This window comes from Mustela lutreola, chromosome 7, assembly GCF_030435805.1.
Source record: "Mustela lutreola isolate mMusLut2 chromosome 7, mMusLut2.pri, whole genome shotgun sequence".
Classification (NCBI taxonomy): domain Eukaryota; kingdom Metazoa; phylum Chordata; class Mammalia; order Carnivora; family Mustelidae; genus Mustela; species Mustela lutreola.
Genome location: NC_081296.1, coordinates 102,052,287 through 102,065,079, shown reverse-complemented (window position 1 = coordinate 102,065,079; position 12,793 = coordinate 102,052,287). Strand labels below are relative to the sequence as shown.

At 33.4% G+C, this 12,793-nt stretch overlaps 1 protein-coding gene across 1 annotated transcript in view; it reads left to right on the top strand.

The window, feature by feature from the left end:
• MDGA2 (MAM domain containing glycosylphosphatidylinositol anchor 2) overlaps window positions 1–12,793 on the top strand; it is an 879,614-nt gene that overhangs the window by 557,140 nt on the left and 309,681 nt on the right. The window contains exon 5 of the mRNA XM_059182014.1: window positions 625–757. Within this exon, the coding sequence (XP_059037997.1) occupies window positions 625–757 (133 nt within the window). The remainder of the gene's footprint in view (window positions 1–624; window positions 758–12,793) is intronic.

Here is a 12,793-nt window from a genome sequence, read left to right as displayed (position 1 = left end):
GACCTTGAACTCCTGAAAAATAAAATTGCAAAACAATAATAATTTTTTCCTTTTTTTTTCATTTTTTTCATGAATGCTTCTTTAAGACATTTTACATCTGTCATTGATATGTATGCACAAAATATTTATGTATATAAATTTAATTGCCTGTCATTAGCTTGACTTCAATAACTTTGTTCTACCAGCAATGTTTCATTTATCGGCTCTTCTTCAGAATCCATTCCTTTCGAAACATTTCATGTTGAAGTCTGGGTAGATTGCAGTATTTGTTGAATAAACTCCATTATTAAGTACACTATTCTGATCCTTACACAATAATTTGCATAACTACCACCAGAAATAGACTTCTCCCCCTAGGAAGCTAGTTTGCTAAGAAAATGTTATGAATTTTCATTGTAGTCTGTTAGCTTTTATCTCCAGGCACATCATAGTATTATTTTTAAATGCAAGTTTTTTGTTTTGGTTTTTGGGTTTTTTAGGGCATTTTTCCTTAAAAAATAAGACAATCTGCCATTTTGATGATAATATGATCTAATACAACATAATGCCATAATTCATTCATTCATTCATTCATTCATTTTTGTTATCATTGACTTTTTCTAATGACCTTTTCTACATTTTCAGGGTGAAACCAAGATTTTAAAACTAAAGAATCTTCGACCTCAAGACTATGCTAATTATAGCTGCATTGCTTCAGTGAGGAATGTATGTAATATTCCAGATAAGATGGTGTCATTTAGACTTTCCAATAAAACAGGTATGAAGCTTTCTCTCAATGTTTTATGTCTGTTATCCATAGCTAATATTTGAAAAGGTTAAGTTTCTTATACACCAAATGATTCCTGTAGTATATCTAGGAAAAAGACACCTTTTCTTTTTCTCTCAGAGAAGTCTATGATATCTGAAAAGTCATTGGTAAATGCATGCTGTAAAGTTTAATTGCTATATGTTCGCATGTAATGTTTGTCTATATGTCATACAAAATTATAGTTCCTTAAAATAGTGCATTCATAAATATCACAATCATACCCATAACGTGTTCAAAGAAATTCTGAGAAATATTAGATTCTTCACATAAAAATTTATGGTCTAAATTGCTAAAAGTGTTTTGTGATTCCAAAGCTAAGAAAAAGAATCTCTCTCTTACTCTGTTTCAAGTCAAGAACATTAATTGGTAATTTCAGGTAGGTGTTTTTAGGAAAGTATTTTTGTAGAAAATGTCAAAACATTAGTAAGCTTGTGACTTAAGTTAGCCTGTGTTTAGTAATAGAGACCTCAGAATAACTGCAAGCATATTAAGGAAGAATTGCTAAATGAAAGAGCACGGAGAGAGTGTGGGAATGGACTGTCTTTTGCATGATTGTGTGGAAATAATCACTCTAATAAAATAGAATTTGAACTGGTTTTGAGAAACTTTCAGTAGCAATTAATGTAAATTTTTTACTTTCAAATAATGCTATTAAAATAGTTTTTAAAAGTAATTTTCTCATTAACAAAAACCTTGCATAGTGTGGGTTTGATGTGCCTGGGTGCACATTTTGATTCTGCCACTTATTAGCTCTTGGATCTGGTTGAACAAATTGCTTCACACTCTGCCTCAATTTCCTCACAAATTCATAATGTTGTAGGCAAGAATTAGTGAGTTAACATACGTAAAGCACATGGCACATGCTTTGTCAGTTTTCCAACAAAGAGCTAGTCAGCACACAACACATTTGATGAAAAGATCATCTTTTCACCTAAAGTCCTTTTCACTTAGGACTTTATTGGAAGGTGAAAAAAACGTGTGCTCAACTGTTGATTCACCATCCCAGGTTCCACTGAGTTGTTAAAATTTTGAAAGATAATTTAAAAAAGTATTCATTCATGTATTCGTCAGAGACTTCCTGGGTTCCTACTATGGGTCTGCACTGATAGGCTTAGGAATGTTGGCTAAAATGTAAATTGCCTTAAACTAGAGAAATGCTTTATTAAGCACCAGGTAAAAGTCATTAGTGGAAGGTAAAAGAAGAATGTGGGACATGAGAATAAACTCTATCAAGAAGGATGAGAAAGACTTGAGGGAAACAACATAACAGAAAAATAAAATCTTAGTGAACCTTAGACTTATAAAAGTTAATAATCTCATTTCACTTAAAAAAAAAAAAGAAGAAATAAGCTGTTGAGAAATAAATATCAGAGATTAGCATGTAAGAACTAGGGGTGATTATGTTGCTCTTGGCATGAAATACTTGGTGAATTATTATAATTATCTTTGTTTTTCTTAGTTTCTTTAATATGTTTTTACAATACACATGATCCAGGGAGAAAAATTAGAAATAAAATGGAAGTCCCATGGGTTGGGTAAACATATTACAGTAAGAGTCAGAACAAAGGAGTTGGTATATTACTACATATGTTATGGACCTTACCCTTGAGCAGTACTTTATTACTTTTAAAAGTATTTCATGTTTATTATTTCAGTTTATCTTTATAACTATTGGGCTATAAACAGGAGGGTTTTTCTTTCTTTTTTTGTTTGTTTGTTTTATCATGTCTTTATCATTTGACACATAACCCACTAACCCTTGGTGATTAAAGTGTCCTCATTAGATTGTTTTGAGAATGAACTAAATCAATAAAAACAAAAATTCTTTAAAGACTAAGAGGTACCATAAAATCATATTTAACATTTTTTCTGCTCTAGGAATGTATATTTTATTATTTCACAATGTCCCACAGCTACTAACGAGTGGAGACAAAATTTATCCCAAAGTGTGAAGAATTATTTTAAATAGGAGACTGACTAGCTACTATCCACAAAATTTTTGTGAAGCCAGAGAAAATGAACCTAAATCTTGGCTAGAGTTTTATTACGAATAAATAAGCATTTCTTAACCTAAAGCTGAAAGGAGGAGATTACCATGAGAGGTCATAGAGTTTCCAGTTCCTGAGGTCTTATGAAACAGTTGGGTAACTTTGTTTCTGAGGTGATTTTTGACAACTGCCAGCTCAGAAAACAAAGACTTGACTCTCTGTCCTGTGGAGAGAGCACAGGAACTCTGTAATATAGATGTTTTGTTTAACTTTTCAGCTGTCTCGTTCTTTATTTTTCAGTCTAAAGTATTGTGTACCTAGACTGAACCAAGAAAATAAACTATCATTCTCTTTTATAAATTATCTCATGCAAATTTTAGATTCATGTTCACTGCAAATTGATCATTAGAGTTATGGTAAATAATTGGATTAAAAATAATAAGCTTAGGACCTTGTCTGACTTTTCGATTACTATAATCAAATCTGTCATGTGACTGGTGCTTTACATATTCAAACCTGGTTTGCTTCAGCATTTTTCCCATCTGGTTGAAAGAGTTGGTGCATTTCAAATAGGTGAAGTCATTGAGGTAGCTCTCAAATTACACCAGGATTAACTTAAGCTTTCAGCATCTTCATCTTCCTGCAAACAGGCCTATTAAAACACAAGTGCATACAGGCTAGTTCATCGCTTTCTAACACTGGAAAAAGATCAGGAGTCACCATTGGGATAATAAGTGTGAGAGGTTTTTTTTTGTTTGTTTGTTTTTAAGATTTTATTTATTTATTAGAGACAGAGCTGGAGGTAGAGTGAGGGCTGGTGGGCAGAGGAGAGGGAGAAGCAGACTCTCCCCTGAGCAGGCAGCCCCACATGGGGCTCGATTCCAGGACCCTGGATCATGACCTGAGCCAAAGGCAGACGATGCTTAACCAACTGAGCCACTCAGGTGCCCCAGAGACAGGTACTCTTGATGATTTCACTCTTGTGAATCTTTAAATGGCATAAAGTTCCCATATTTTTAACTCTTGGTTGCAAAATGTTGAATGTATTTTAAATAGTATAATATGTTTGATTACTCTTATCTGTTAATTAATATGTTTAAGGTAACTTTGGAGATAATTTTTGTAATGGATATGAAATAATTGACTATTAAATATATTTTTGGTACAAATAAAATTTTATTTTAACAACTCTAGAGTGAAGGAAAATTTTTAAATATAATCAGTTTATTGACCTGATTTGAACAATGCCCAATGACATGGCATATAAAGATGGAAACAGTGTCTGCTGTGAATAAAGTTTTGTAAAAGTTTTTGCAGCAGAACAATTGCATCACGGAATACAGTTTTCTGGGTCCTTTCTGTACCTGCTAAATTAGACTTTCTGGGAATAACCTGCAGTGTACACACTTTAAATAAGCATAAATGATTACTTTGGAAAACAGATACTGTCTATATTATCAAAATGTTTTCCGTGAACCCATTCTACTTTGTGAATTGAAACTTTTGTTAAAAATAAGTCTATTTTGGGAGTGCCTGGCCGTTAAGTGGCTGCCTTAGGCTCAGGTCATGATCCCAGGGTCCTGAGATCCAGCCCTGCATCAGGTGCCCTGCTCAGCGGGCAGCCTGCTTTTCACTCTCTCTCTGCCTCTCCCCTCTGTTCCTGTTCTCTCTCTTTCTTGCTATCTTAAATAAATAAATAAATAAAATCTTTAAAACAAAAGCCTATTTTTTACAACTACTTAGAGAAGCCATGTTTAGTGTCATTTTAAAATGAAGTATCATCTGTAGATTTACCAATAACATGTTTTCTTAACTTTCCTGCTATAGATTGATATATGGTAGAGCTTGTAGTTGCGTCTGCCATGGAATAACCAATCATTTGGTGGCCCCTGTTGATTACTTGTTATGCTGTGAAAAATCTCATGTCACAGAAGTGTCATTATTTATCATACCTAACCTAGCTGTCTTAGCACTTATCATGACAACTGAAACGATTGTATAATACATGAAGCTTTAGGTTTATTTCTTTATTGTCATAAGGTTGTAGCAGGGTCCAAGTTGTTTTGGTCATTTTCCTACTCGCATTTGGAAGAAAAAGAATGTTAGCTCTTGATTGATAAATTCTCAGTGTAGCTGTATTTTTCTTAGTTCATTAAAACAAACCTTTAAAATTTGTAAATTTAGGGACACCTGGGTGGCTCAGTTAGTTAAATGTCTGCCTTCGGCTCAGGTCATGGTCCCAGGATCCTGGGATGGAGTCCGACATTGGGCTCCTTGCTCTCCCTCTGCCTGCTTCTCACCCTGCTTGTGCTTACACTCTTTCTCTCTCTCTCTGACAAATAAATAGATGGAAATTTTAAAAATATTTTGTAAATTTAGAATATTGTTAAATATATGTATATATTTTAAATTATCATAATTATGGTAACTGAATATTAAATATTGAAGTTTCTCAGGTTATGTATATTTCTAACTTGAGGGAATTTAGAAATTATGATAAAACAAATTTCATTTATTTTAATATATTTTAAGTACTTATATATGTTGATGTCTAGGGAATTTAGAAATTATGATAAAACAAATTTCATTTATTTTAATATATTTTAAGTACTTATATATGTTGATGTCTCATGATTTCAAAGGCAAATAAGAATTAAGTAGTTTACTTATATTAGGATTAAAAGCATATTACATAATTGCTTGAGAGAGAATTATGCATTCTGTAAAGAAATTGGACAGGTGGGGCTAATTTTACTTCATTATATAGGTCCTTTGATTCAGTCTACTCACACTTAGCATTTATAAAAATTATTTGATTAAGATGTCTTCCTTAAATTTAATAACCAAGTCATTGCAAAAGTATTACTGGCCAAATAAATAGGGAAAACCTATGTCCCTTTCTCCTCTTCCTCTTTCTCTTCCTTCTATTTTTTTCCCCTTATATCTGTGTTAATAAATTATCATAAAATAGGTAGAGGGCTAGGGGACATCTCTGTTTATTATGTTAGATATCTACTGTTATCTATTCTTCTTATTTTATAGAACCCACAGCGAAAGTGTAATATAATAATGCCCAGCAGTTGCAATAAACCTCAATATAAAATTTTTGCACATTGTGGTTTATTTGTGGTAGTTTTCTCCTATGTTTATGGGAATTTAACTAATGTATCTAGGTGTTATGAGAAATAAAATAATATTGCAGTTATAAAAATTCGGTAGGAATAGCTGTAGATAATGAAATAAAAATACATAAAAACTTCCTTTTGTAAAGTGGCATTGTCATACACATTTGGTCACATGGTCATTTTAAGTGCAAAGGAAGGGGCAGTAGACATTTTGCTGTACATCTGGGTGTTAACCTCATGCATTTTTCTTAGCTGCATAGATATAGCAGTGCCTTGCCTTTAGGTGATCTCCCCAGTATCTACCAAATCAATAGCATCATTTATTAGAATGTAGATATGGTATTTCACTAACAGTGATAACTTGAAAAGACCAAGTTTGTGAGAAATATATAGTGCAAATACAGTGACTTCCTGGACTAGTTTGCTTGGCCTACAATAACGGAACACCACAGACTGGGTGGCTTTAACAGCAGAAATTTATGTTTTCATAGTCTAGAGGCTAGAAGTCTAAGAGTAAGGTGCTGTCAGAGTTGATTTTTGGTGAGGCCCCTCTCTCCTGGCTTGTAGATGCCGTCTTCCCCCTGTAATCTTTCATCTGTGGTTTACAGAGGAAGAGAGTGAATGAACAAGAGCTCTAGTGTCTCTTCTCCTCTCATAAGGGCACAAGCCCTATCAGATTACAGTCCCACCTTTGACCTCCTTTAACCTGAATTATGTCCTAAAGGCCCCAACTCCAAATACAGTGACACTGAGGTTTAAGTGTTGAACATAAGAATCTTACGGGCACACCTCTCAATCCATAATACTTTTAAATGACTGAAAGGTGGGCTTTGCATTTGGAATTCATTTTCTTTTAAAATTTCAGGTATTAGGGTGCCTTGGTGGCTCAGTCAGTTAAGCATCAGCCTTTGGCTCAAGTCATGATCCCAGGTGCCTGGGATAGAGCCGGAGACAGGGTGCCTGCTTGGCATGGAGACTCCTTCCCCTCTTCCTCTGCCCCTCCCCATCACTCATTTCCTCTCTCTCTCTCAAAATAAATAAAATCTTTGAAAAAATAAAAAATAAATAACATAAAAGTTCAGGTATAAGTTTATAATCTGTGTTAAATGTAGAAATAGGTTGGTAGAAATGGTAGAAATTAGTTTATAATCTATGTTATATATATATATAAAATCTATGTTATATATATATACAATCTATATTATATATGTTATATATATAATCTATGTTAAATATAGAAATAGATTGGTAGAAATGGTAGAAAATGAATCTACCATTTAGAGAGAAAAGACTTTCTTTAGTAGTATGTCAAAAAGATAACTCTAATGAGACTGTTTTGTCAACCAGTTATTTTTATCTTTGGAGGAATGATAAAGAAGCAACAGTAAAAGTTAAATAAAACTTTAGGTAGGGACAGAAATCACTTTTGTAATAGTATTATCATGAATTTTTAAAAGCATGGTCAAAATATTGAAATAGGATCAGAAATGATACATCAGTGAACCCATGCATTTTTTTTTCTCATTCTTTTTTTGTGATGGAGAAGTTAGTATGTGCTACAGAAGATAAAACAGAAGGAAAAAAAAAAAAACAAGAAAAAGCCAAGAATCATCATTTCATGCACAAATATATATTGAGAACATTAATTCCTTAGTAGATTTTTTTATCTTAGATAATACAGATTTTCTAAATGACAGTATTTACTACTAGATACACCAACAGAACACACATATTGTTGATGGGCTGTCATTAGAGAATGAGACCTTTCCTATAACTCTTTAGCATGGATTTTGAAATTCGAAAGCCTCAGATACAACTTTTGGTTTTCTAAACTTGGAGATTTATTTCGCTTCTCTAAACTTATTTTTCCCCTCCCTAAAAATGGGGATAACACAAAGTCCCACTTTATTTGGTTTTTTAGACTATAAATGCTATAAAATGAAAAACTTTTAAAATAAGTGTCTGGCACATGATAAATATAATATATAGTAGCTATATAAAATGTAGGGTTGTTAACCTAGCTAATAGAAAGAAAGAATAAAGTGGCACCATCAGTAAATGTGGTGAGATGATGACAAGAATCTTAGACTTTTGTTAGGATAATGCGTACAGCTTCAACCATTGATGACTAATCTTGAAATAAGTTCATAATCTTCTTAAAATTACTTTTACTGGGTGGATAAATTAAATAACATTTCTCAGAAAAGTCTATAGAAATGAACACATATTCTGGTATATGTCTGTCTAAACTGTTAGCAAAAATGTTTAACAGAAATAAAAATTGATAATGGTATGTAAGGAAAATTGAAAAAGCTTACAATTGGGTTGATTTACAGCAGATTCCTAATCCAAGAGCTCATCTTTTCCTAAGGTAATCAAACATATATGCCCTATTCTCATTAATGTATCTTTAGAAATATGAAAATATGGGTGATAAGTAAGCACTGAATCTGGGGACAGAAGCAGTGGTCAGTATGGGGTTTCAACTTTGGTCTTCCTGAGACTGTTTGCAGAGCAACAAGGTGACCCAGATTTTCCAAAATCCTATTACCATAATAACAGGAAGTTCGCATGTTGCTGAGATCTCCCTACACCTGCGTATTTTGTTGTCCTGGCAATGCATTTTTCAGGTTAGTTATATCCAGAGTTATTCTGGGACTACGAGTTCTTATATAAAGTATCCCTCATCAACTATCAACTCTCCCAGAAGCTTTCATAACCCAGATGCAGTAGATGTCTAAAAATAGAAGAATAATAAAAAACACTTTTAATCAAATGAAAGGAAATGCTGTCATATTCATTGAAAGACATGTAAATTATTGACATGTTATCTCACAACTTAACACAAATACTTTGGAGCATATCAAATAATTTGTGTTTTAGCGAACATCTAGAATAATTCATTGGTAAAATTGTTCTAACTGTAAGTAGTTACTATTCTTCATAGGCTATTAAACTGTAATTAAATTGAACAATTTTAAAATTACTTATAAGACTACAAAAGTTCAAATTATGTGTTTTATAATATTTCTTTCAGAAAATTGAGTGAAGATACGCCAAAATGATGTAAGAAGATTCCTAAATCTCTGAGAATAATTAATTTTTTAATTTTATTTTTTATTTTAATTCTAGATTTAATTCTAGATTATGGATTTGTGGACCATGGCTTAGGACTTCTTAAGATTCTTTTGTTCTAGTGAAACCCCCCCAAAGTACATGATTATAAATACTAATTAAATTGCTAGAAATGCATTTTAGACTTGTTGCATGGTTTTTGAGTTTGCAATTCATAATTTGTGATACAGAATTTGTGATACAGATACCTCCATGATCATTTACTGTAACATTTGAATTTATAGATTACTGGCTGTCATGATGAAAATACAATAATTTCCATTAGTGCATGTACCTTATCCTATTATTTATTCACCTTGGTCTTGAATTGATTATATCAGGTAGTCACCTTTCAGGTTGTCAATCATCCCTGTTTGTCCTAGACTCAATGGAAGTCCCAGTCCTGGAAAATCCTATAAACCCAGGCAAACCAGTGATCTAATTCAGCATACAGCCTTCCTCTGTACAAGATACTAGTCTTCATGACAGTCGTTAATGCTGGTGCATGCAGAGGTTTAAGCGATTCTATATAGAGAAACTTCAGTGAGAAGACCTGGTGTGGATCCTGGCTTTCCCTCCCCACTCTGCACCGCTGTGAACAATTCTGACGACTCTTTGAACTTGCATTTTTGCTCAGTCATAATGATAGTGGTCTCTGAGGTGGGTTTCAGGTAGATGAGAAGACACCATTCACTCTAAAATTTCATTTTTATTTAGCAAGATAACATCAACAACAATAAAAACTTAGATGAAATGAGGTAGCTGCAAAGAAGTAAATGCAGCCTCTACACACACACATACTCTTGAGCCCTAAGGTCCAGGCAAGAAAGGTTAAGGTTTTAAGAATATTAATACTTCATTGTGCTGTTGTCCTTTCATATGTGGGGCTTACATTACTATGCAGGAAAAAGTGAAACTAATAATTTGTGAACCGAATGCACCTCTTTGAGGGAATCTTTGCAAATATTGTGCTTTTAATATTACTTGTACAAAACAAAAAAATCACTGGCAGGGAGGCTTTAATGCCCCTCAAGACAGGATGCATCCCTGGCTACTCTTTTCCCTCAAACTCCAAGGCATTTAAAAGCATCAATTTCATTTTTAACTTGTTATACATTTTGGGAAGTTTAAATGAGATTAGCCACATTACTCATACGATTTAAGGCTCTGTGTTGTGGCTAAGTTGTAGCCTTGTGGTCACTTTTACCATCATAGGGTCATGGAAGCCACAACTGGCCATAACTTAAAAGGTTCCCATTGGTTCCTGAAGAATTTTAATGAAACATGAGAGAGAGGGGGAGGAAGAGAGAAAGAGAGAAAGACGGTGACGCTGTAGTAGTTTATACAGTAGGAGTAGGGTGTCTAGTGTATTGTTGCAGAGACTGGAAGCAGAGAGAAGACTGGTAAATGGGAAATGATAGACAAGCAGAGTATCAGAAATGCATTAACATCAATCTTTTGATTCTAAGTCCAGACATAACATGTACTTTTGGTTTGCTATTGTAGCAGTTATTTCTAAAGCATCACACCCTGTACTACTCAAGCATTTTATTGACTGCGTCTTTCAGTCACACACTAATCCAGTGAATGTGCAGTGAAGTCAGCAGTATTGATTGCTGATAGACCCATTGTATAATAGGAATTTATTGCTGATGGTCTTGGCCTCTTGTTTTATTAATGCCACCCAATATCCTGATATGACAAGAACAGGTGCTTTCAAGAAACCAGGTATAAAGTTTTTGGCATAACAAGATGTGCCAGTTGTATGAAGCTGCTCCTTAAGTTTTTACTTTGGTTTGGCATTACAGCATTGTGCTCAACCCAGCAAGATGTGGGATTTTAAGTCAGCCAAGGAAAGCGCTTCTAGGGAGTGTTCTGTCTCTCCAGCAAAATCCAGTGACCTGAGTTTGCTTTGTTTTACTAAGAAGTCTTTAGTTCTTACATGGTAAAATGCAGGCAGTTCCAGATAGTTTGACTTAACAGGTAACAATAGGTAAGAAATTCCTTCAAAACGATTGTCACATAAGCAAGGAGGAAAAAAAAAAATAGGCACCACAGGAAATAAATGAACAAAACTACTGGGAAAATGAGCAGTGTAAGATGGATTCTTGTTAAATTTCTCTGGGATTAAATCTACTAAGACACTTGCTTAGAGGAAACAAAAAGGGGGAAAAGAGGATTAACTCCAATTCTCTGTATCTTTCTAATTCTCTTGATGTTGATCAGAAATATTTAAAAACTCTAGTCTTGCCTCATTGCATATCTTTCAACTTTATCTTTCAACTTAACCTTTAGCTCAATCTGATAAAAAATTGTAATATTCATGTCTTTTTCCTTTTGCAATTGTAAGTAAAAAGCAATCTGGTGTGATAACCATACAGTATTATGACTCTGTGGGCCATACAGAAATATGATTCTACTTTTCAAGGAAGCAGAAAATTCACTGAATATACAATAATCTGCATGTTAAACATTGTTTTATGTGTCTGAGCAAAATGTTAAATATGAATATAGGTAGAGAAAATATTATTATAGATAAACAGATCCAAAGTCAATTTAATATGGATTTAATTTTCAAGTTGCTAAAGAATTAAATAGGCATATCAATACATATCAATATTAAGAACTTGAAGAAAATCAAAAAATCATTCAACATTGAAAACAAATGGTACAAATACAATGTATACAAATACAAATGGTATTTGTATTCTCTGAAAAGATAATTTCAGTAGCTCCTAGTAATCATGTAGATTGGGAAAATGCAGGTTTAGTGAAATCTATAGTGAAAATATCTAAATGTAAAAGCTGTATTTCTAATAACTTTGAGAAATAAAATATTGGCAGGACATTTTTATGTACATTTCTTATACATAGAGAGGAATTGAATTCAGAGGTGATTCAGTCAATGTTTTATCTCTCGTATTAAAATAGTATTAAAAAGGTTTTATTGGCTTTTAATCTTTCCTTAAGCAACATTCCATTTTGTGCAGCTTATTTAGTTCTTCTACACATGCTACATTACAGTATTATCTTATTCAAAAAATAAATACCTCCCTTATCGTGTAGCAGCATTGTCCTAGAACATGGCAGCAATATATTTAAATATTCTCTGAGTGTCTGAAATCCCAAGATAAGAAGTGTAGCTAGTTTAATGGTTAGACTTGAATTGACTCTCGTTGGAATTAGATCTATAATGACAGTGTTAAGCAGCAGTTACTATTTACAGTATGTCAACATGATACCGTAGTGACACCTCCTACAAGGCCTGTAGTTTAAAACTGTCATTTCCTCCAGTGTAAACCACAGTTGTATGGCTTTGTAATTCAGTCCAATAAAATGGTTCCTAATCACACACAAGACTTGAAATCAAATTTCTCTACTCCAGTACACTTATTTTTAACAGATTATGCTCTGATTCTTGTTAAGCCTTCCTTTTTCCTTTTTCACTTAATGAACTTTGGGGAATGAATATCAATAGAAATGTAATAGTAAGAAAAATGCTTAATATGTCTGCACTTGAAAGCCAGCGGCTCCTAAAAACATTCTTAGCCCTTTATAAAACAAAATCTGCACAATTCTAGAGTTTCCCAGGGCAGGTCTCAATTCATTAAGGCACCCTCACCTACTAGAATAAAATGCCTAATTCCAACATTTTCAAATGCATACATGTCCATTGAAGGCTGGAGAAGAAATTCCAGCTGCAAGGTTGGGAACAGATGCGTGCTAAGGAGCTGAGGAACTCATGAGACTACTAATCT